The sequence below is a fragment of the Dasypus novemcinctus genome, chromosome 14 (assembly GCF_030445035.2).
Source record: "Dasypus novemcinctus isolate mDasNov1 chromosome 14, mDasNov1.1.hap2, whole genome shotgun sequence".
Classification (NCBI taxonomy): Eukaryota; Metazoa; Chordata; class Mammalia; order Cingulata; family Dasypodidae; genus Dasypus; species Dasypus novemcinctus.
In genome coordinates, this window is record NC_080686.1 from 103,060,417 (window position 1) to 103,083,167 (window position 22,751).

A 22,751-nucleotide genomic window follows, 5' to 3' on the forward strand; every position below is an offset into this window, starting at 1 on the left:
ACCCACTGAATGGACTGGGGGAGAGTGTAAGCTACAATGTAAACTATAATCCGCGTGGTGCAGCTGTGCTCCAAAATATACTCACCAAATGCAGTGAATGGGCCACACTGGTGGGGGAGGTTGTTGATGTGGGAGGAGTGGGGGGAGTGGGGGGAGTGGGGGGAGTGGGGGGGGTGGGGGGTGGGGTATGGGGGAACCGTTTATATTTTTTAATGTAACATTTTTCATGATCTATATATCTTCAAAAAAATACAAAAAGGATACACATTGTGTATTATGTAATATATTGTATGATTCAATACATATATATATCCAGTACATTTAAATGACAAATGTGTTTTTACTTAACTATGTTTTCTTTTTAATTTTTTAATTGATTATGTTTTCAATTATTGAACGTACAAAATAAAGTTTTAAAAAAGAAATACACATTTCAAATAATACTTGAATTAAAGAAAAAGTGACTAAATATGCAAATTGCTTATAAATAAATGACTATGAGAAACCTATGAGATGTAGCTGAAGTGGCATACAGAGGAAAACGGATAGCCTCTAATACATTAAAACAACAAAAACAAAGTCTAAGTAACTGTCAGTGCATGAATCCAGGGAAAGAAAAATAAATACGACTAAAGCATGCAAACTAAGTGTTTAATAAAGACAAAAGGCAACATCAATAAAATAGATCACCTAATTCATAAAGCAAAGAGCTGGTTCTTTTGAAAAAAATCAATAAATGTTGGCAACTAATTCCAATTTTTTTTTCAAATAATAGGCGTGCCAAAGAAAACGCATGGCCAGGCCAGGGGCTGGGCTGCGGCCGGCCGCTTCCACGCTCTCTGGTGCAATGAGCTGCTGCCGCCAGGGCCCCGCCGTGGGGAGACACTTCCACGTGTGCTTTTACGCCTGGTTTTTTAAAGTTTTCACTCTGCTAATATTCAGATACAAAGTGTGGCAGTTTGGTATCGTTTATGAATTCCAAAAATAGATACTGGATTGTGTTCCTCTGGGTGCACGAGATTGCATTAGACCCAGAGGTTTCACTTTTACTTTAATAAATCAAGATGAGGGCTTTTATTTGACCACATCGCTAGGGCGACTCGGTTTGAGTCCCCATGCCTCCCCTCCCCTTCGTGGGCCCTATCAACAGATGCTCAAAGACAGGGAAGTACATCCATGGAGAAGCAAACAGAGTTTAGTTTTGAATGCTGGAGCCGTGGGGAGAGTCGAGCCACGCGCCTGACAGTTTGCGGCTGAAGAGAGCCCTGAACAGCTGAGAACGCCCAGAAAGAAACGAGCCCCAGGGAGAGAGACGGGCTTAGGCCAGCCCACAGCTGAGAGGGGAGAAGCTGGGACCACGGAGCCTTAGGAGGAAGAGGGAGGCTGGACCCTGGCAGAGACAGACAGCCGCCCTGCTCCCACACGTGGCAACAGACTTTGGTGAGGGAAGTGACTTAGGCTTCACGGCCTGGTAACTGTAAGCTCCTACCCCAAGTAAATACCCGTTAGAAAAGCCAACAGATTTCTGGTATTCTGCATCAGCACCCAGTTGGCTGACTAATACACAAACTAGGGTAAAAGAAAAAGCATAATGAGTCCCCATCTGAATAATCAAGCATCAACAATCAACAATCAGGACCAATCTTGTTCTATCTAAACCCCACCCACTTCCCGTACAACTCAGCTTAGTTTGAAGCATGTCCTAGACATTTCGCTTCACTTATAACATTTTAATACATCTCTCTTAAAGACTCATGTATTATATATAGCCATAACAAATTAACCCAATGAAGAACCTAACACTAAGTGCATGGTTTTAAACTACAGAGGTACTACAAGCTACCTACAAAAGCTCCAATGAAGAAAAAAGTTTAAAGGAAACGCAGTAGACTTAACGTGCTCCAACCACACTGAGGGAGGCCCGAGCCGCCACATCTGCTGTGGGGACACGAGGCTGAGGGCAGGCAGGCAGCCCCTCGGTGGCACCTCTGGGGGGGGGGGTCTCTACATGGCAGCCTTTCAACCCAACACACCAGCAGATGTTGAGACTAACAACTAACTAACCTGCTTGGCAGTACAATCTTCTTAGCCAAAATAAGCTAACATCATGTCCGTATACTTGATATGGCCCCAAACCAACATCTGTTGAGCAACTTTTCCATGTGACAGTCCCTGTGCCCCAAGTTTTCCATGATCTCATTTAATTCTCGCAGCAGCTCTGTGGGGTGGACGACGCAGCGTCCACTTTGCAGATGAGGAAACAGCACGGCATCTTGGTGCCGTGGCAGGGACAGAGCCCAGAGCTGTGTGCCCTCCACTGCACAGACAGCTAACTGTGGAGGGGCGCAGGGGCTTGGCAAGAGTGTGGACGAGCTCTTGGTCAGCCAAGGGGATGAAAACCGTGCCCCTGCCTTGGCCTCACAGTGTGCAGAGGGTATTTCCCTACCCCTTGACTTCAGCCTCGGTCCTGTGACTTGCTTTGGCTAATGGCATGTGGAATAAGTGACATGGTGGCAAGGGGGTCTCATTTGCTTCTGCTGCTTTCCCACCCCAAGGGGAAAACCTGGAACAGCCACCCCAGGCAACCTGCAGTCCAATGAGAAACAGCTCCCAGCTGAGCCATGGACTAGAAGCCTCTACGATTTTGGCTAATTTGTTACACGCCTCTAGCTAGCTATTACACAAGGTCTAAAGAAGCAGTATAGGACAATACAGTTACAAGCATAGACTCTGAAGCCAGACTACTTAGGTCTGCATCCTGGTTCTGATAGCTGTCCAACTCTGGGCAAGATGCTTAACCTCTCTGATCTACCAGGTTCTTATCTGTCACAAGGGGACACATGAAAATATAGATCTCCTAGGGTTAAAATTAGATGAGATATGTCTGCAAATGGCCAGAAGCCCTTAGGTGGGCCCTAAAAGAGAGCCCTCTTGTTGTGGCAAGACAATGAGAGGTTAAACTTGGCACGGGGCAACTCTGGTCAGTGGGTCCAAACAAGCAGGAGTGAGCCCTTCTTTCCCCTTTTCTTTTGTGTTAGCACCGACACCCCAGCTTCCTCTCCCTGGAAAATTTAGTGGGGTACTGTGCTCTCCATCTCTGGAGGGCTCAACAGAAGAGGAGGGCAGGCCTAGATGACCCTGCATCCCTCCTGACCGTCAGGCAATAGTCATTGAGGCTGATTTGTCCTGAGGCCCAGCCTGGGACGACCCAGCTGTGAACAGGATCTGGGACAGTACGAGAGAGAGGCCGCGGTGGAGGGAAGGAATGCTAGGCTGAAGGGCAGACTGATTCAAGTTCCACTGTGCTCCCCAGGCACGTCGCTGGACCTCTCTGAGCCTCAGGCTGGACCCAGCCTACTTCTCTGGGCTGTTGCACAGATGAAAGACAGAACTGGAGGGGTCCGTGCCTTGTAAACTGGCAGGACTGCACAGTGATAGCCGCAGCAGTGTCACTTTCGGCACACTGAGGAAAAGCTCTCCACCTTCTGGAGCTCTCTCTTCCAGCGGCCCGGGGGAGGTAAGTATGTGGCAAGCATGCAACCACTGCCCATTCTACGCCCATGGCAGACATGACCAATCAATTATATACAGCACTCCTTCCCACATGGCTGCTTCTCAGCACAGAGTTCCAGGGATGACAGCCGATTGGCTGGACCAGACTGCTGTCCCCGGAGCAACACTGTGGCCCGCTGGCTCCCTTCCCCGCTGGCTCCATGATGTCCGACAGGAGGTTGTGGGTTCCAGGCCTTGACAATGGGTGGGTTTTCCTGACTGCGGACCCCGGCCTGCCCACACCACGTGGCTGGTCCAGGCTGCCTTTGGAAGGCACGCAAAGATGGCTAAGAGAATGTTCTAGAGCGGTGAGAACACCAGACACGCCTCCAGCACAGCCAAGGGCTGCCACGGTGGCAGTGAAGCCACCAAAGTGGACCGTGCTTGTGCCACTGCTCGTGGGAACAGTGGAGTAACACACCAGTTGCTCGCGGCCCCCGGCCCAGGAACCCCACCCCGGGAGCAAGCCAGCAGGCTCTGCACACACAGACGTCCAGCGCGGCAGTCTTCATAATCCGCAATTAAGAAAAAGGAAAAATACATTAGTCACTAAAAATAGCAATGGTTACATAGCTAATATGTTCATTCAATGGCATTTAGCCATTGAAATAAATTTCCCTTAAGACTGCAGAAATGCAAGGTAATGTTTGATGGGAACTCAAAAAAAAAAAGGGTGCTCTGAAAAGCTATGCCAACCGCCACAGCCACCGTGCATGTCTAACAATGTTTCTCCTCCTTCCTCACCATCAGAACCCCAATTTGGTTCGCAGCAACATGCCCCAGTTAAATAAATTTTTTTAAACTACGCTTTTCAGATTCCCTTGCAGCTAGAGTGAGGCATGAGACACACTTCTGGCCAATGAAGTAGAAGTAGAAGTCATTGGGTGAATTATCCAGGAAAGCTCTTTAGAAAGGAGAGGCTCAGCTGGCACACACCTTTGACTTTTATTCTTCCTCTTCTTCCTGCCAGGATCTCAGCCGTGATGCTGGAGCTTGAGCAGCCATCTTGGAGCCATGAGGCAACCAGCCTGAGGATGAAAGTGAAGCTAAGATGGCTGCGCAGAAAGATGGAGCCTGAGTGCCTAAAGATATCATGGAGGCACCTGCCAGATCCGCTGGCCCTAGACTCCCAAACTGAGAAAAATCCACTGTTTCTTAGGTAATTGTTCTCAGGTTGTCTGTTATATATAGCGAACACAATCCCTGATGGATTCGCTGTGATGACAATGAGAAAAACAGCGGGCACGTTCGGAGGAAGACAAGAAGGTGCACGCGGAAAGCTGAAGCTGCTCCTGCATGTGGCCGTGGGACACAGGTGACTCACGGGGCTTTTCTCCCGCTTCACAAGTGCCCCCGCCAGGCTTTCCACTGCATCTTTTCAGGAAAGCAGAACTATCAGGACCGCGGCACGCACTGGCCCCCACTGCGCCTGAGAGCTCAGACTGGTCCTGCCAACCGCGGGTCCCCCAGAAGGAGGACGTCACCTCCGGGAAGAGGCACCCGCCTGAGACCCACACCCTGACGGTCAGGCGCGGGGGTGGGACGTGTCCCGAGCCCCGGGGGGTCCCAAGGCTCCCCGGGGTCACAGCCATCACGTCAGACACAAAGCCCCGTGAAACGCGGGGACCCCGGCACTGCCCCCGCTGGGGGTGGCGCTGCTGGCGCTCAGGAGCACACACCGTCCTCAGGGCTGCTCCCCCCACGTCCCCGCCAGCAAAAAGCCTGCCCAGGGCTCGCGGCGGGGGGCGAGTGTCCCCTCCGCGGACCCCCCAGCACCTGCCCCAGCTCTCAGCCCCCACGTTCAAGTCAAGGGCCACCTGCCCCCACCCAAGACCCTCCCTGACTCAACCCCCTCTCCCCTGCTGTCCCCCCGGGGATGGGGAAGGTCAGCTGTCACAGCGACGCTCACGAGAGCCCCGTCACTCCCGCCCTGACTGGGAGGCTGGAAGGGGGCGCCCAGCAAAGCAACGCCCCCCGCGGGTGGAACCCCGGGCCCCCTCCACCACGTGCCCCGGGTCCTCGCCGGCCCGCGGCAAGCACTTTCTCTCCCCGCGGGGACAGGAGTGCCCCACAGGCCCCGGGGCCCCTGGCGAGGCTGGGGGAGTCCCCGCGGACCCTGACGGCACCTCCCCAAGCTAGACGGGGCTGGGGGTGTGGGCGGAGGCCGGCGGGGGGGCAGCCTGCACACGGAAATGGGTCTGGGGGCCAGGGCCCGGGAGCAACCCTGTACAGCCTGGATCACCACAGTCACCCCTCCGCATGCATGGCCCCCCAGGGGCTGCCCGCTGTCTCCACAGGCCTCGCCGGCCCCTCACCCTCCACGCCTCCCACCGTGCAGCCACGGGACCCTCAGACGCCCCCACCTGTGCTTGTGCGCTGATGAACTTCCTGGTGCCTGGACAGCTCGGCTGGGTCCCAAGAGTCCATCAGGCAGTCATTCAACAAACACTCCCTCTACGGCCCTGTACGTGCCAGGTGCCGGGCAGGGTGGGGATGGGGGAGATGGAGAGGGGGGCTACGAGTGCAGGGGGCAAGTTGGGGGCAGGGGGCTAAGCCGGGAGGCTAGGGGCCAGGCTGGCAGCAGGAACAGCATGGAGAGCTGGCGGACAAGGCCAGTGGAGGGCACGAGGTGAGAGGAGGTGGAAGGGAAGCCGCGGGGACAGTGCAGGGCCAGGCATCGTCATCCGGGGCCTGAGTCCCCCTGCCCTCAGGACTGCCCCACCTGGCCCAGGAGAGAGGACCGAGACCCCTGTCCCTGGGGTCAGCTAGGGAGACTGAGGCACACATGCAAAACTGGGGCCAGTTACCAGGGCCGGGAGGCACACGGGCTGGGGGGCACAGGAGCAAGCCGGCCTTGCCTGAGGGAGAAAGGGCATCCAGGGAGGGGGATTGCAGCTGGGGGAGGGGTCTGCAGCTGGGGGAGGGGACTGCAGCTGGGGGAGGGGACTGCAGCTGGGGGAGGGGGCTACAGCTGGGGGAGGGGGCTGCAGCTGGGGGAGGGGGCTGCAGCTGGGGGAGGGGGGCTGCAGCGGGGGAGGGGGCTGCAGAGGGGGAGGGGGCTGCAGAGGGGGAGGGGGCTGCAGCAGGGGGGAGGGGGGCTGCAGCAGGGGAGGGGGCTGCAGCGGGGGAGGGGGCTGCAGCTGGGGGAGGGGGGCTGCAGCGGGGGAGGGCTGCAGTGGGGGGAGGGGGCTGCAGCGGGGGGAGGGGGGCTGCAGCGGGGGAAGGGGCTGCAGCAGGGGGAGGGGGGCTGCAGCGGGGGAGGGGGCTGCAGCAGGGGAGGGGGCTGCAGCGGGGGAGGGGGCTTGCAGCTGGGGGAGGGGGGGCTGCAGCAGGGGAGGGGCTGCAGCGGGGGAGGGGGCTGCAGCTGGGGGAGGGGGGCTGCAGCGGGGGAGGGCTGCAGCGGGAGGAGGGGGCTGCAGCGGGGGAGGGCTGCAGCGGGGGGAGGGGGCTGCAGCTGGGGGAGGGGGCTGCAGCGGGGGAGGGCTGCAGCGGGGGGAGGGGGCTGCAGCGGGGGAGGGGGGCTGCAGCGGGGGAGGGGGCTGCAGCAGGGGGAGGGGGGCTGCAGCTGGGCAGAGGGGCCCGGGCAGGGTGGGAACTGGAGAATGAGGGGGCTTCGGGCCTGGCTCTAACTCGACACTGGGTGGGCAGACCTGGGGTCTCAGGACAGAGAACCGTGACAGGTCCTGGGGTTGCATGGCAGTCACCACGGCGGCTAAGTGGGGTGGCTTCCCTGGGGGTCACCCCCCTTCCAGCACCGTGCATAGGGCAGACCGCGTCCCACCCGAGGGTGTCGACATGGGGAGGTGTCAAGCAGCCCCCCTGGGACTGGAGCCCTGGGCCCAAAGGGGGCGGGGGGGGGGGGCGGGTGGAGAGCAGGGCCAGAGCTGCAGAGGGATCCTCACGGCTCCTCCCAGAGCCCGCGGCGCCCCACGAGCCCCCGGCCTTTGCCCAGTGCCCCCACCACTGCGCGCACTGGGGGGCGCCCACCTCGTCTCGAGACCGTCCAGGCCCTGATGGCGACACGGAAAGCTGCGCCCTGCTGTCCCTGTTTCACAGAGGACGACGCCAGGGCCGAAGGGCCGTGCCTGGGGAGGGGTCTGCGGACAGCCCGCAGGCCACCCAGCCGGGGGGGTGTGGCTCCAGGGGCCTGCCCCGCCCCTCTGCGGGGCTCCACCACCCACTCCCGGGGGGACACTGAGGCCCCGGGACCCAGCCCTGGCTCTCAGGGTGCCTGGCCCAGCATCCCCCCTGCCACGCCCACACCACCTCCTCCACCCGCCACCCTGACCCTGGTGGTCCCAGTGCCACCCACTGGCTCGGTGACCAGGCACGGCCCCCACCGCTCAGCGCACCCCCTCCCAGCAGCTGCTCCCTGGACACCCGGCGTCGCTCAGGGCCCGGCTGACCCCAAGGCCCCAGGCAGGGCACCACAGGGGCAGGGTGGGGCCCAAGGCAGGGCACCGCGGGGGCAGGTGGGCTCAGGCAGGGCACCACGGTGCCGGGGTCCCGGGGTACACAAACCCCCGCGGTGGCAGGCGCCCACGCTGCCTCATCTTCCCGCTGCGGTGTTTCCGCCCGCCGTCCCCTCTTCTCCTGCCCCCCAATGGCACGTGACTCCGCCCTGCTTGGGGAGCAAGGCCGAGGCCTGATTCGGGGACCCCCCCCCGCCCCGGGCTGGACACGCTGCTGAGGTGCAGGCGGCGCACGGCCGCAGGAACTGCGCGCTCAGGACAAGTCCGCGCGGGGCTGGGCCGTCCAGGAAAAGCCGCCAGCAGGGCGGCGCTCGAGGGGGCTCCCCTCTCTGCACGGTCAGACCGGACTTGAAGGGACACACAGACCAGAACTGCTCGGGGGCAGGGGCCGGGCTGCGGAGGGGCATCGGGCACTGCGGGGGCCCCAGGCTTTCTCCAAATCCCTGTGAAGTGGGGGCCGGGCGCCGTGCAGCCCCTGCCTGGAGACCTGGAGGCTCTGGGGCAGCGCCCCCTCTGCAGGCAGAGGCACCTGCAGGTGGGCGGGTGGGCAGGTGGGCGGGTGGGCAAGTGGGCGGGTGGGCAGGTGGGCAGAGGAACCCTCAAAGCAAAACCCCAGGAAACGAGCCCCAGGCCCGCGAGGAGGTGGGTGCCCCGGGGGAGGGCCAGGCCTGGCCCCACACTCACGTCCCAAATTCCGGCCTGTGGGGCCCCAGAGTGCCCGCTGCCCCCCGTTATCAGCGTGCCTGCGCAGGTCCTCGCCTCCCGGGTCCCAGCGGCCCACGCGGCCTGGCCTGGGGCCTCCTGCCCACCCTCCCAGTGTCTGCGCAGCGTCAGCTGCACACCAGCGTGGCACCCCTGGGGCTCTGCATATCCCCCAGACGCTGGGTTCTGAGGCCCCACCCCAGAACCCACCAAGACTTGCATGCACCGAACTCCTCTGCTGCTCCCTTGGCCTCAGCTGCCCCCCCAAGTTCCAGTTTCTACTGAAGACCCGCCACCCCTCCTCAGGTGACAGCTGTGAGCCTGGCCACACCTTGAAGAGAAGAACCCCCCAAAACACATGTCTTCCCTCAAGGGCGGGCAGCCAGATCAGACCCCCACACCATAACCTCAACATTCATCAGAAGGCACACCTCATGACGGCGTGAGGGGATGAGCTCCCTGTCGTTAAGGGGCATTCAAGAAGAAGCTGGCTAAACGAGAGGGGCCCTGGGGCGCTGGTCATGCTTCGGGTCTCGACCCGAGTGCCAGCTACTTGGGCGTGAGCTGTTTACAAAAGTCCACTGAGCAAGGCACTCGCCTGGGCACAGTTCTGGATGACCGTCATGCTGCGAGAGAAAGTTCTGAAAATCAACGTGGCTGGGGTCGGCTGCGCACCTGGCAGGAAGGGGATGTAGGGAAAGCACCACGGAGGCCCCCCCCCGGCCAGGGGCTCTGCGCGCACTCCTGCGCCACGGTCTGCAGGGGCCAGCACCGCGCCACCCCAGCCCACGGAAGGTGCTGGGTGATAATCCACTGAACGGGGAGTTAGCGCGTGGGTACTGAACGGGCAGGGGTGGGGCTGAACAGGCAGGGCTGGGGGCAGGGATGGCTGGACCGGGCAGGTGCTGGACCAGCCGCTGTTGCCCGAGGCCTGGCTGCCCCCTTCCCCCTGCCCCTGCTCTAACCTCGCTGGACCCAGCGGGTGAGAGAGACCAGGAAAGAGCAGGTGAAAACGATGGGACCTCCAACTCTGACTCCCACCCCTGCCGCAGGGCACCTCCCCACCCCTGTGGACACCCCGGGAGAGAAGGAACCGCACCTGCCCTGCTTCCCTGCACGGCATCAACGCACAGGGGCTCCGCAGCGCGGTGGATTCGCCCAGGTCCCGAGGCCGGGTGAGGGGAGCAGCCCATGGGACCCCGGCTTCACTCCTGCTCCCCTCCAGCCCTGGGGGACGGCGCAGGCTTCGCCGACGACGGGGAGTTAAAGGGAGACGCAGCAGGAGGCAGCGGGAACCTTCCACCGGCCGCCCCTGGCTCCTGGGACCCCTCCAGGGTCCGAGGCTGCAGTGAGGAGGCGCTGACTGCCCCCGGCCTGGGTGTGCGCTGCCTCGCCTCAGCCTCAGTTTCCTCATCTGCAACGTGGGGCAGGACGTGGATGGAGCAAGCACCGGGCTCCGCCCCGCACAGCCGGCTGGGGCAGAGGCCCCTCTGCAGGAGGAACCTGGAGAAGAGACGCACCAGCGCTGGCCAGAAGAGACGTCTCCAGGCCGCAGTGGAGGGGGGCAGCAGGGGTGGGGAGGAAAGCCAGGAGGACTTCCTGGAGGGCGAGGGCCTGGGAGGCAGCTTCAAAGGGCCAAGCAGGGAATGGCCCCTCTGGGTTAAGGCAGCCACGGGCTCCATCCCTGCACTTTCTGCTGAACTGCACCCAACTGGGTGCCAGCTGCCTCCTGCCTCCAGACCAGGCCTCACCTCGTCACGTCCACCGGGCCCCGGGTGGCGGCAGGTGCCCAGTAAGGGTGTGAACTGAGCCTCAAAAACGACACCCGAGAAAGACAGAAGAAAAGGGCAAAAGGTGCTTTACAGGCCACGAGGACCCTGCTCGCGGTGCTCTTTGAAGGTGAGAGGGGAGAAAGATGCAACAAACTGTTTCCAAGCAGGTGCACGATCTCGAGCAAAACGAGCCGGGGCCCCCAGCACTTCCTGGGTGGGCCCCCTCCTGCTCCTCAGCCTAGACTCCAGGCCTGCCCTGGCCGCACCCGGGCCTGGGCAAACCCTGCCCCGATGCACCTCCCTTCATGCCACCACCTCCTCTTTGCAGCAGGGCGACCCTGCGACCAGACCTGGTTTCTGAGCAGTCTCTCCTTCTGGACCTGCTCCAAGTGGGAGGAACTTAGGTTCTAGAGTCAAAGGGGAAGTGTCACGGAGGTCCCGCTCTGCCCGTCACTGGCAGCAGCTGGCGATGGGGCGCAGTTCGGGCCTGGGGGGCCGGCCGTGGGAGAGCTGGGGGTGGCCCTGACGCCCAATGCAGCAGCCCCGGAGCACTCCACTTGCCTGGCCAGAACCCAGGCCCCGCTCCCGGCTTTCACCCCTTCTCCCAGCCAGCTGGGCAGGGGGTCCGCAGAACGATCTTCCATCAGAAAGCAAACGCTGGAATATTCCACAGGCCGAGGGCGCCACGAGCTTAGGTCTCAGCGGCATCGTCTATGAGTGGCCCAGACGTCCACAGAAACCCCCGGGCGGCAGGCGAGGGCCACGGGGCCCCCCTCTTGGGAGGCCAGCAAGACCCGGGCCCGTCCTCAGCGTCGGGGCAGCGCGGGGCCCGTGGCTCCCCGGGGAGCTGGCAGCCCGGGCCCAGCGTCCCTCCAAGCCCTTTTCTGAAGGCGCAGCCCCAGGCTCCACGAGGGGTGGTAATTATATATGTTTTTAGAAGCCATTCCACGGGCCCAGCTAATAGCTGCATCTCCGGAGCAGCGCTCGCTCGTTAGCAGGGGCCGAGGGCCGCCGCTCCCCCCTCGGAGAGGTGGACGTCAAGTTGAAGCACGCTCGAGAAACAGTCAAGGTTAGATTAAAAATAAGACCATCGGCGAAGAGGGACCCGACCTGTTAAGGTCGCTGTCCGACAGGAGCGGGTCCCTGGGAAGACCTGGCTTGGGGCTGGGTTTTTGCTCTAAGCCCAAGAGCACCTCAATTTGCATTTATATTAAAAAAAAGAAGAAAACAAACAGAATTAACTGGGAAGGTACTTTGTTTCCTGTAAATTTGAGCTCTTCTGTTAGACAGCTTCTCAGGGCAGAGCCCGGGAGGCTCTGCCGGGTCCAAAGAGCCCGAACCAGACACCCATCACGCGGCGGCCGCGCCGGGGCAGCGGGCAGGCCTGAGCCCCTGGGCTCCAGCACCACCCTGCCAGCTCTGGGCTGGGGACGTCTCTTCTACAGGCGGGGAAACTGAGGTTCGGAGTTGGGAAACCGAGACAGGATTCAGATTCCGAGCAGGCCTGTGGGTTCCAGGCTGGGTGACCCTGCCGGGGGCCGCTGTGGGAGGACAGCGCGTTCCCGCGCGCGCGCACGTCTCAACCCGCCTCGCTTGGAAACCCAATGAAAATGCGAAAAAGGAAGGGAGAAGACAACATATTCATCAGCCCTTCCCCTCTCTCAGAGTGACATCACACGCCCCCTGGCCCTGGCTAGGGGGTGACCCCCGATGCGGCCCCTTTCCTTGCCATTCCCTCTTTGGAGTTTTAACCATTTCAAACCCACACCCAGAGCCACCCACCAGAATCCATAAAGGAAACACGCCTCGGAGAAAACTTTGAGTCTCAACAATTCTTCTTTTTTTTTTTTTTTTTAAGAAAACTGGACCATTTCTGGGTTTTTTCCCTCAACTCCAACCCTTTGCTCCGTGCCTGGAGCTCAGCTCTCGGGCCCAGCAAACACCAACTTCTCTCACTTGCCCAGGAGACCAGAGGCACGCTAAGGGGGTGGCAGGTTTTCTCCCCCGTCCCCAGCGGCGGTCAGCTCTGCAGGCCTCTTCCTTTCCTGCTCTCCAGCTCCCAGCCACCAGGCCCCCGGCCCGTGCAGCTGCTGCCGCCGCCACCGCCCACCCCAGCCGCCAGGAGCCCAGGCCAAGAAGGAAAGGACTTTCCTGTGCTCCTGCTGCCGGGCAGAGGGCGTGGGCCAAGCAGAAGCGAAGCTGGCAGCAGAGGGAACACGAGGACAATTTCCTTCTGAAAACAGAGACACCTACCCCGATGAATTAAACATTTAAAACAAGATGACTCTCAGAAAAGTCTTTTCCACCAAGCAGGGAAGACAGGCTGTCCTGTGCCGGAGCTTCCTGTTGCATATGGCACTGAGAAATCCGGGTTTTCAGCATGCACAGCTTTCCAGACAAAGAGAAACAGCCACGGCGAAATCAGAGGAGGAAGGCCGAGAAGAAAGGAGGGTTGCGGAGAGGGGGGAGGGGGCGGCCGCTTCTCAGGGCACGGGGGGGCAAAAAGAACTGGGCGGGGGGGGGGCAGGGAACGCAGGAAAGAGACGGGCTCTGAGAGCTGGCACGTTGGCCCAGCAGGTCCGAGGAGATGGTCCAGGCAGCAGAGAGGGGCAGATGTGGACACGGGACAAGTTACAGAGCCACAGAGGGGAGCCACCCCTGGCCCGCGGGCAACCGCTGTCCCTCCTGGGGGGAACGAGACAAGCTGCTCTAGTTCCCACAGACCTCAGGTGTAACGTCGCGGAGTTCCCAGGACGCTGGAGGCTCGGAAGGGGAGACTGCCCACTGCGCCAGGGCCCACAGACATCCTGGGGTGCCCGGCGGACCCTCTCTCAGGACTGAGGCCGAGCGTCCCCAACTCTGGGCAACAGCCAGCCTTCCCTGCCCGAGTTTTGGCCCAGGGCACCTGGCAGGGCCTGCCCCACCCCCCACCTTCCACCAGGCTCCTGGAGCTGTCCAGCCTGCTGTGCTACCAGCACCCCAAACACCCCAAGGAGAACTCTCTCCTCCCCAGGCCTGGCCCGTCCAGGCTCCAGAACTAAGGCAGAGGAGCCGGGAGGCCGGAAGGCTGAAACCCGGGCTCGGAGAAGAGAAGGCTGGAGGGGGGCCTGGAGGCTGCCGAGGGCCAGCGCCTCCCACTCCCAGCCCCGGGAGCAGTCCCCGGCCACCTGCGTCTTTCTCCGCGCCACGGGTGCCAGGACAGCCCTCCCCAACTCCCGGCGAGGTAGTAAGTGTAAGCCTTGGAACCCCGCGCGGCGCAGCCCAGCCCGCGCTGGGGCGGTGGGTGGGTGGGTGTCTGCGACGCGATTATTCTTAGCGCTCCACTCTCTTGGCAAAAGTGGCGCCTCCGCTCCGCCGGCACCCGCACGCTCGGGGCTCGCACGCCCGGCCCAGACACACCGGCGCGGAGAGGAGCACGGGGTGGGGTCCCCGAGGGGCGAGGCGCCGAGGCAGGCGAGGGACGTGGGCTCGCCGGCGAGGAGGGGGCGCGGCGGGAGGGGGCCCCCGCGGAAGGCTGCGTGGACGCCTGGGCGCCCCGCACCCCTGCCGCCTCCCGGGGCGCCCGGCGGCGGCGCGCCCAGCCCTTACCTATGGTGGTGATGACCGTGATGGCAAAGTAGAAGGAGCCGGCAAATTTCCACTGGACGCCGGCGCGGTGCGGCTCCGACTGCAGGATCACCAGCTCCAGCTGCCGGTAGTCCTCGGCGCTGATGTTGTACTTCCCCTTGATTCGGATCTCCTCGGCTTTGAGTTTCTCCTCCTCGCGCATCTCGTGGTCCGACTCCAGCGCGTCGAAGACGGCGGCGCCCACCAGCAGGTAGGTGAAGGTGCAGACGATGAGGGACAGAGTCCGCACGTTCTGCCTCTTCATGGCCGCCAGCAAGGAGCCGGCGCGGGGGGCATGTCCCGCAGGCTCGCAGCCGCGCGCGTCCCACTGCAGCGCCCGGCGGCCGCCGCCGCCTCCGCCGCCGCCGCCGCCTCCAAGTTGTAAGCGGCGGCGGCGGCAGCAGCAGCACCAGCAGCAGGGAGGCGGGGGGCGGGGAGGCTGGGGGGGCCCCCCTGCGCCGGGGCCGCCGCCGCCGCCACCGCGAGGCAGCCGGCGAGGCAGGGGCGGCGCGGGCCCGGGCGAGAAGCCGGACAGGCACAGGAGGCTGCTGGAGCGCCGGGGCCAGGCGTCCGGGAGCCCCGCCACCCTGCGCCAGACCCGGCCCAGGGAGCCCGGCCCGCTGCGCAGGGCCATGCGCGGCGGCCCCCCGCTCCCGCCGGCCGCGCAGGGGCGGGAGCGGGAGCCGGAGCGCGGCCCGAGGGGGGCTGCCGGCGCCCGCGCCCCTCGGGGGCCGGCTCCCGGGCGGCGGCGCCCGGCGAGGAGCCCGCAGGGCGGCGCGCGCCCCGCGGGACCGCCGGCCCCCTTCGCGCGGCCTCGGGCCCCTCGGCGGGGGGTGCAAAAGTTTGCTAAGTGGCCGCGTCTCCGGAGTCCCCGGCGAGCCCGGGGGGCGGGGGGCCGAGCGGGGGCGGCGGGCGGGGCACCCGAGGCCCAGAGGTCCGGGCGCCCCGCGCCCACCCCGGCTCGCGGCGGGCGAAGTTCGCGGGGCTCAGCCCCCGAGGCGCGGGAGCGGGGCGCGGCCCCCGGGCGGCAGGGCCCGCGGCGGAGCGACCGCGAGGACGGCCGGGGGGCGGCGCGGGGGCGGCGGCCGGCCAGCCCGCTCCTCCGGGGGCGGCGGGCGCGGCGGCGGCGGCGGCGGGAGGGGTCCCGCGGGCCTCGAGGAGCTGCGGGGCCGGCGCGGGCGCATGAGCCGCGCCGGGGTCGGGGTCCGCCGGGGTCCGGGGAGGCGGGCGCGGCGCTGGGCTGCCCGGGACGCGGTGTGCGTGCGCGCAGGAGAGAGCCCGAGTGTGTGTGCGCGTGTGTGTGAACGCGCGTGGCAGCCCCGCTCTGGCGGGAGGGCCGCGGGGGGCGGGGGCCGAGCTACGCCGAGGCCCAGCCTCCCCTCCTCCCTCCCTCCCGCAGCCTCCGGGGCGCGCCGCCTCCCGCCTGGGCCCCCGCCAGCTGGCGAGGCGGCGTGGCGGCTCCGCTGCAGACCGCGCGCGGCGCAGGGCGCACGCGGAGGGAGCGCGGGAGGGGCGGCCCGCGCCGCCGGCGAGGGGGCGGGGGGCGGCCGGAGGGGTGGGTGCAGGGGGCGGAGCCGCCGGCGGGTTTCGGCGCGGGGATGGGGACTTGTTGGGGCGCCGCGGGGCCCTCTTCCCTGGCTGCCTGAAAGCGCGCGCGGCCTCGCGGGGAGGAGAGTTTGGGGGACCCCGGACCCGAGGAAGGAGAGAAGCAGCCCGAGAGGGCAGCCGGGCGGCAGGAGGGGGGGACGCGGGGAGAAAGTCGCCCGCCGCAGGGGAGGGTCGTGGGCGCCCGGGAGCATCCAGGCGGCGGCGGCGGCGCACGCGGTCCCCACCCCCCCTCGGGGCCCGCCACCCAGCACCTGGCGCGGGCGCGGGTCACTGGCCGGGGCACCGTCGCCTCCACCCCGCCGCGTGGTAAGGTCCCGGGGGCCGCCTCAGCCCGGGTGAGCGGCGCCCGCCGGGGATCCCAGCACCTGCAGGCCCGGCCCTTCCCCGGGGAGCGCTGGGGGGGCGGGGGCACGGGCCGCCCTGCTGTGGCCGGGGGCGCAGGGGAGGACGGCGCGTCCCTCTTCCTTGTCCCTTCCTTGTTGCTTTTCGGACAAGCGCTCCTTGGTCCCCCGAGGCGGGGTGCGGGTGCGCCGGGAACGCAGTCCTGCCCCTCCCCCGGCTCCCCGCGGCGCGCGGCCGCCCCTCTCGGGAGGAGCCGGGGTCGACCACCAGGCTCGGGCAGGGGGGCGCAGCGCCTCCTTTGGTCCTGAGAGGAGGCATTGCTCGGCTGTGTCTCTTTCCTACCACGACCTAGGTCGCGCCGCTGCACACTCCTGCCTTGGGCTCCCTCGCCACCACCCCCACCCCCGGCCCCCCTCGGGCTGTCGGGGAACCTGCGCGCAATCGCCGCTCCCGCTGGTGCTCCGTTGAGCTGTTGAGCTGGAAATGGGGAGACCCAACGGCGGACATCCCAGGGCACCCCTTTTCACGGCCAGGCGACATCTCCTGCGCCCCAGCCAAGGGGGAGATGGCGCCGTGGGGAAAGGGGCGGCCTAAGCGCCAAGGGCGACATCGGGCAGCCTGGGGAATCAGCCAGGGGCCGGGGACCCTCTCGTCCGCCCCCTCTGGCCGTGCTCGGGCACCCCTCGGTAGGGACTTGGGTCCAGAACTCTGCCTCACCGAGGCTCCCGGGCTGGGGCGCTCTCCACCCCATTTCGGGGGCCCCCGCGTGCCGGCGCCCCTTTCCCCCACCCGGCAAGGGGCCCCCGCGTCTCGGTTGAGTGCGGACCCTAGAGAGCGGAGCCCCCTCCCCGCCCGTGGCAGGCGCTCTCCCCAGAATTCCTTCTGGAAATCGAGCCCCCGCGCTCGGCGAGTGAGTCTGGCTGCCCGGTGAGTCACCGCGAGCGGGCGACAAGGATTCCCAGCAGCTGGTAATTAATTGCGCCGTGGCGCGGCCCACGGCGGAACCCCAGGCAGGCTCCCGCGCGCCGCGGCGCCTGACTCAGAGCCGTCGGGCCCCGGCGGGGTCCGCGAGGCCCGCCCGCCTTCGCGCCGCCAGGGGGCGCCGGACTCCCAACCTCAGGGCGCCCCGCTCTGCGCCCCGCGGGTGTGGGACTCCAGGAGCACGCGCTGGCACCGACGGGGCGACGGGCGGGACCCACGGATGCCGAGCTTTGCCAAGGGATGACGATTGTTTTTTGGTCGAGAGCCTCTTGAATTCGGCTTGCGGAGCCCCGAATTCCAGGAAGCGCACGGGAAGGGGCCTGGGGTGTACCCCACCCCACCGCCCTTGCTGTACACTTGGAAAGGCTCCCACCCAGGGGACCCGCGGCCCAGATCGCACAGCAGTTCTGACCTGGGTCGTCCCGGGCCTCTGCCCGGGCGCCTTCGAGGACACCAGCTGCCCTCTGACCTCCAGGTACCCTGCCACGAACACGCCCAGATGCCCTTCTCCAGAATAGGGCTCCAGGGCCCAGAGAAGCAGCCCGGGAGCCGAGCTGTCGGGCCGGGGTGGCCAGGGGGGCCTCGCCGCCGTCCGCAGCCCATGTGCCTCTTGCCCCTGTGTCTTGATGTGCAGTTGGGACGTGGCCCCTCCAAGCCGAGGTCTTGGTGACATTCCTGCGCCCCTCCCTGGCACCCACCCCTCAGCCTGGCACCACCCTTGGTCTGCGGGCCCTCGGGTGCTGAAGCCGCGTAAGAGTCCATAACGAGCTGGGGCTGAGGGGGGCGTCCCCGGGGAGCCCTCCTCCCCTCTCAGTCCCTGGGGCCTGGGAACCCAGACCCTAGTCCTGCCTAGAGGGAGCAAGACGGGGCGCCCGGAGCCCCTGGCCACAGGCCCAGGCTCCTCCGTGTCCCTCAACCCACGCGCACCCTCCCACAGTCCGGCGGGGAGCCGCAGGTGCAGGCCCGGAGCACCCGAACCCTGGTTTTGACTGAGCAGGGCTGGGTGGAGCCGGGGCCGAGGAGGGCGGGGTCGCCGGGGCAGGGGCTGGGCCTGCGGATGACCTTGCTGGAGCCCCGCATGCAGCCACGGGGCCCACGAGGGCGTCCCACGTGGTCCGGCCGGAGCCTGCTGGCTTCAGCTTCCGCCTGCCCAGAGCCGCTGTGGGCACCCTCCCCGGGCCTGCCTGGCCCCGGTGTCCTCCAGCAGGGCCACAGGGGTCCTGCCAGCTCCCACCGCGCTGGGGTGTGCTCGCGTCCTGCCTGCTGGGCCCCAGGCTCGCTGTGTCCCCCAGGCCCGTGGCCCCACGCAGCCCCTCCCACGCTGCTGTCCAGCCACTGTGAAAAGAGCCCACCGCCGGCCAAGAGCGGGGAGGGCTGGTGCCCCTGCCAGGGGCCACTTTGCGGGGAGGAGACCGGGCCCCCGATGCGCCCCAGCAGCCCAGCTCCTTGAGCGTGTGTGACGGGCTCGCGCTGATCCCCACGTCTCTAAAAACAGGCAAAGTGGGCGGGGTCTGCCCCCCTTCTTACAGACGGGGAGGAGCTGAGAGGCCCCTCCCTCCCGCAGGGTGCCAGGGCCACCAGCACGGGGCACCCCACCCCGCCTGCTGCACCAGTCCTGGCCAATGGCAGTTGCCCAGCCTGTGGGTGTCCACGATGGCCCTGTGGCCGAAGCAGGGGACAGGCCCACAGCCAGAGGAAACAGCGCAGCCAGGGGCCGCAGGTTCCTCGCACATCATCCGAAAGGGTTCTGCGCTTGCGCAGTTTGGGGGATGCTGGAAGAAGCGGGCAGGTCCAGGCCTGTGGTCTACCCGTCAGTGGGGACCCCAGGAGGACCACGGTGGCCTCTCCCAAACGCCCTCCACGCAGGACCCACCTCTGGGCACCGGCCGTCTCTGCACCTGGGTCCTACTCCCGGTGCTGCGCAGACGAGCCACCCCCCCGGCCGTCCTCGCCCCCTCCAGCCCCCTGGCGTAGGGCCCCCTCCTCTCCCGCACCCTCGGGGCCTGCTGAGCGCCAGCTTCTGGAGCTCCCGGCCAAGTCCGGCCTGAGCTTGGCGTCGTGGCCCTGGGGGTCTGGGCCCTCTCCCTGCTCCTGCTTCAGCTGTGCTGCCCCTGCTCTCGCCTCACAGCCCAGGGCTCCACCGCGGCCTGCCCTGGGCGCAGCCCACCTCGTGCCCAGGAAGGCGGAGCCTGTGCTCCCTGGCTCCCGTCTTTCAAGAGCTGGCACCTCCTCCAGGAGGCCTCCCCGCCCCGGGCTGCACGTGCCCCCAGGGGAGCACCCAAATGCACCCCTTCAGTGCCTGTGACAACTCCCCCAGCAGAGTGGGAGCTCCTCGAGGGCAGGGGCTGTGCCCGCCTCCCACCCAGGAGGTGGCACGAGATGCCTGGTGAGGATTAGGAGCAGGGGTCATTCACCCACCCAGTGGGCCCAGCGCCGTCACCCACATGAGACCCCGCAGAGGAAGGCACGGAGACCTGCTGCAAAAGGGGAAGGGCTGTGCAGGGAGTAGGGGTGCTTGCCTGCATGACCCCGAGAGGCCCTCAAGGTCAGGCCTTGGCCCTGGGGTCCCTGAGAGTCCAATGCAGCATGCAGCAAAGAGGGGGAGAGCAAAGGAAAGCCAGAGGTGGAAGGAAAAGGAGAAAGCTGAGAGAAATGGCTGTAGGAAGAGGGGTCCCAGCTGGGGGCAAGCTCCAAACTGTCCGGTGTGCAGTGAGTCCCAGACTCGAGCCATGTGGGCCAAAGGCGCCTGGGAACGAGGGGTGAACCCCGCACGGTGCAGGTCAGCCCGGCCCCGGCCGCGGAGGCCTCGTAAGGGGGCGTGTGGCCAAACGGCGAGAGGCGCTTCTCTCCGGGGCTCGAGGTCGCACAGCCCACGAGGGAGGTGACAGAGGCCCCGCTGCGCCAAGCCGGGACACCCCGAGGCTCCGCAGGCTCCCGCCCCGCTGGCGAGTGGATTTGGAGCTCCTCAGCGGGGCCTGAACCACTGCCCACCACTGCCCAGCTCCACGCCGTGTCCAGACCCAGCGCCCTGGCTGACGGCTGCCATGGAGCGCAGGTCACAGCCGGCATCCCCCGGCCGCTGGTGGGGATTTTCCGGCCTATGGCAGAGGGGTGCTGCTGTGTCCTTCACGAGGGTCTCGTCAGTCGAGGTGGGTGGGGTCCCCAAGGCTGTCCTCCGGGCGGCCAGCAGTGATGGGGTGCAACGGGTCCCACGGGCCACAGCGCCACCCTGGGGGAGCTGAGGAGACGAAGCGGGCGCGGGACGCGGGCACGTTGGTGGCAGCACAGGTGACTTTTGTCTCAGCCGCCTTCTCCCAGCACCTAATGTAACTGAATGTTCAGCGTGAGCGACGCCTGTCCCTGTTCACGTGGGCTCTCCCTGTCCTGGCCCGTCCCTGACGTTCACGCCCCGCTGTGACCAGGTCCCGTCTCTGGAAACGGGTGGCACGTGGAGCCCAGAAGCCACAGGGAGCAGGTAAGGGCCAGTCCCGGGTGCCGCGGCCTGGGCTCGAGTCCCACGGTGTCCTCTGTGCCCTGGGCCACCCGGACGAGTGAGGGGTGCCCAGGTCCTCGCTGCGGAAACAAGGGGAACGGAGTGGGCGCAGGAGGGTGAGGTGGGGCGGCGTGGCCCCGGGAGCGGGTGTCGGGGGCGTTGGGTGGGGGTCCCCCAGGGTGCAGAGGGCACGGTGCCCTGTCTGCCCCTGGCCACCCGCGGGGCGCCGAGATGCTACTACGCAGCGGCGCAGCGGAGCTAACTTTAGCCCGTCACATGGAGAGTTTGCAGGGCCCGGCGGAAGGTGTTTAAACTGTTTTCCTTTTCGGAAGCCTGGTTCTCGCCTCTGCCGTTTTCACCTTTGTGAAAGGTATTTTTGCAGGTGCAGCCCAGGCGGCCGCGGATGGCAGCGGGACGCGGCGTCCCCTGCGCACCACCGCTATTTCGGGGCCTCGCAGGTGTACACTGTGTATCAACACGGGAGAGGACCCAGAGGCCGGGCGCTTCGCGGGGTGCCCGAGGGGCAGCCCCGGCTCCCCCAGCACCCCCCAAGCCTCCTCGGGCCCCCAGTCGAGGCTCAGCCATGGCCCGTGCGTCCTGACTGCAAACAGCCCCCCTCCCCTAGCACTGGTGCCCCCTCCACGCTGGGCCACTGAGCGTCCCGAGGCAGGGATGGGTGGGACCCGTCTGTGTCCCCCTTTCACAGGGCAGCGCTGGCATGGAGCGGGGCTGGTGGGCGTGCACTGCACTGATTTGACCCCGGTGGCTCCTGAGGGGCGCGGGTGCTCCCAGGCGCCTGTCTCTAGCTCTGGCTACTGCCTACCCCAGCAGCACCTGCCAGCAAGACCAAGGTGAGGGGCAGACAGTGGAGTTTGGGGGTACGTGGGTCTCTGGGAGCCCAGGTCAGCTTGGATCGGGGGCTCCCACAGCGCTTCTCAGCAGAGGGGGCTTCTGCTTTCCAGCCCGCACTCTCCAGAATGAGCTACTCCCCAAATCACAGTGTTGCTGTGAGCACTGAGCTGACACAGGTACTCCCCAGGATGTGCCTGGCACGTAGTAGGGCCTCATTCAGGAGGTAAGGCGCTTCCCACAAAGCCGGAAGGAATGCTGCCAATTAGGAACTACCCCCTGCCGTCCGACAGCCCGCGAAACCCAGCGGCTTGCCCAAGCTTGCAGCTCTCATCTCAGCGTAGCCTGCACCCCGTTACCTCCCAGGGCCCCTGAGCCCACAGTCCACGGAGCCCCGTGCCCCGGGGAGGCTGGGCCAGCTCAGCAGGGCGGCTCTTGCTCAGCTCCAGCACCCGGGACAGGCTTTGGGGTCCCAGCAGTCAGAGGGCGACATCCCAGGGGAGAAGAGGACGATAAACACGTTAGTGAGGAGAGTAACTCCAGAGAGGAACGTGTGCGTGGAGGTGGCAAGGAAAGGGGACAGAGATGAGGGGGGCCCCTGAGGGCCATCGCCAGGGGACACCCCTCAGCGCTGGCATCTGAGTGAAGCTGGAGTGACATCGGGGTCTGGGGGAAGGGTGGGCAGGCAGAGGGAATGGGCAGTGCAAGGGCCCTGTGGCGGATGAGCTTGGCACAGTCAGGCAGGAGCGAGAAGGCAAATGTGGGGGACGTAGACAACAAGGGGGCGGTGGCTCCAGGGGAGGTCAGGGGACAGGGCCTCCCTGGACCCTGGAGCCACACGAGGGCTTTACAGGCCACGGTCAGGAGTCTGTATTTCACGCGTGCCACGAAGTCCTGGGAGACAGGTGCCGATGCCGGGGGGCACAGAGAGGAGACTGAGGCAGACGCGGCCTCAGAGGGAGGCCACGGGCCTCTGCGTTTGCAGCCAAGGGGGCTGAGGCCCGCGGAGCTGGCCCACCCTGTTTCCGATTCTGGAGGAAAAATACCCCCAGGACGTGGGCAGCCAACTAAAACGATGATGCCGCCAGCTCCGAGGACAGTGACGTGCCGGGTGCACAGAGCGCACGGCTCCTGTCACCAGCCATCCAGAGGACACGACGGGCGTCCCTCGTCGCCCTGACACTCCTCGACGCCAGGGCGCAGGGGCCGCCAGGGGCGAGTGCGGCGAGGTCGCCGTGGCGGCAGCTGCCGGCGCTGAGCAGCGCCCGCCCTGGGCAGGCATGGCCCGGACCCCTCCCCGCCTCCCCCCGGGTGCTGACCGCAGTGGCAGGTTGAGACACTGGCTCTTCGTTTAAAACCACGTTCTCCTTTTCA

General features: G+C 65.3%; 1 protein-coding gene across 1 annotated transcript in view; it reads right to left on the reverse strand.

Annotated features, from left to right (window-relative positions):
* Positions 1-14,494, reverse strand: part of KCNK9 (potassium two pore domain channel subfamily K member 9) — a 99,543-nt gene extending 85,049 nt beyond the window's left edge. Inside the window, exon 1 of the mRNA XM_058276086.2 lies at positions 14,087-14,494. Within this exon, the coding sequence (XP_058132069.1) occupies positions 14,087-14,369 (283 nt within the window). The 5' untranslated portion in view covers positions 14,370-14,494. The remainder of the gene's footprint in view (positions 1-14,086) is intronic.
* Positions 14,495-22,751: the final 8,257 nt, after the last annotated feature.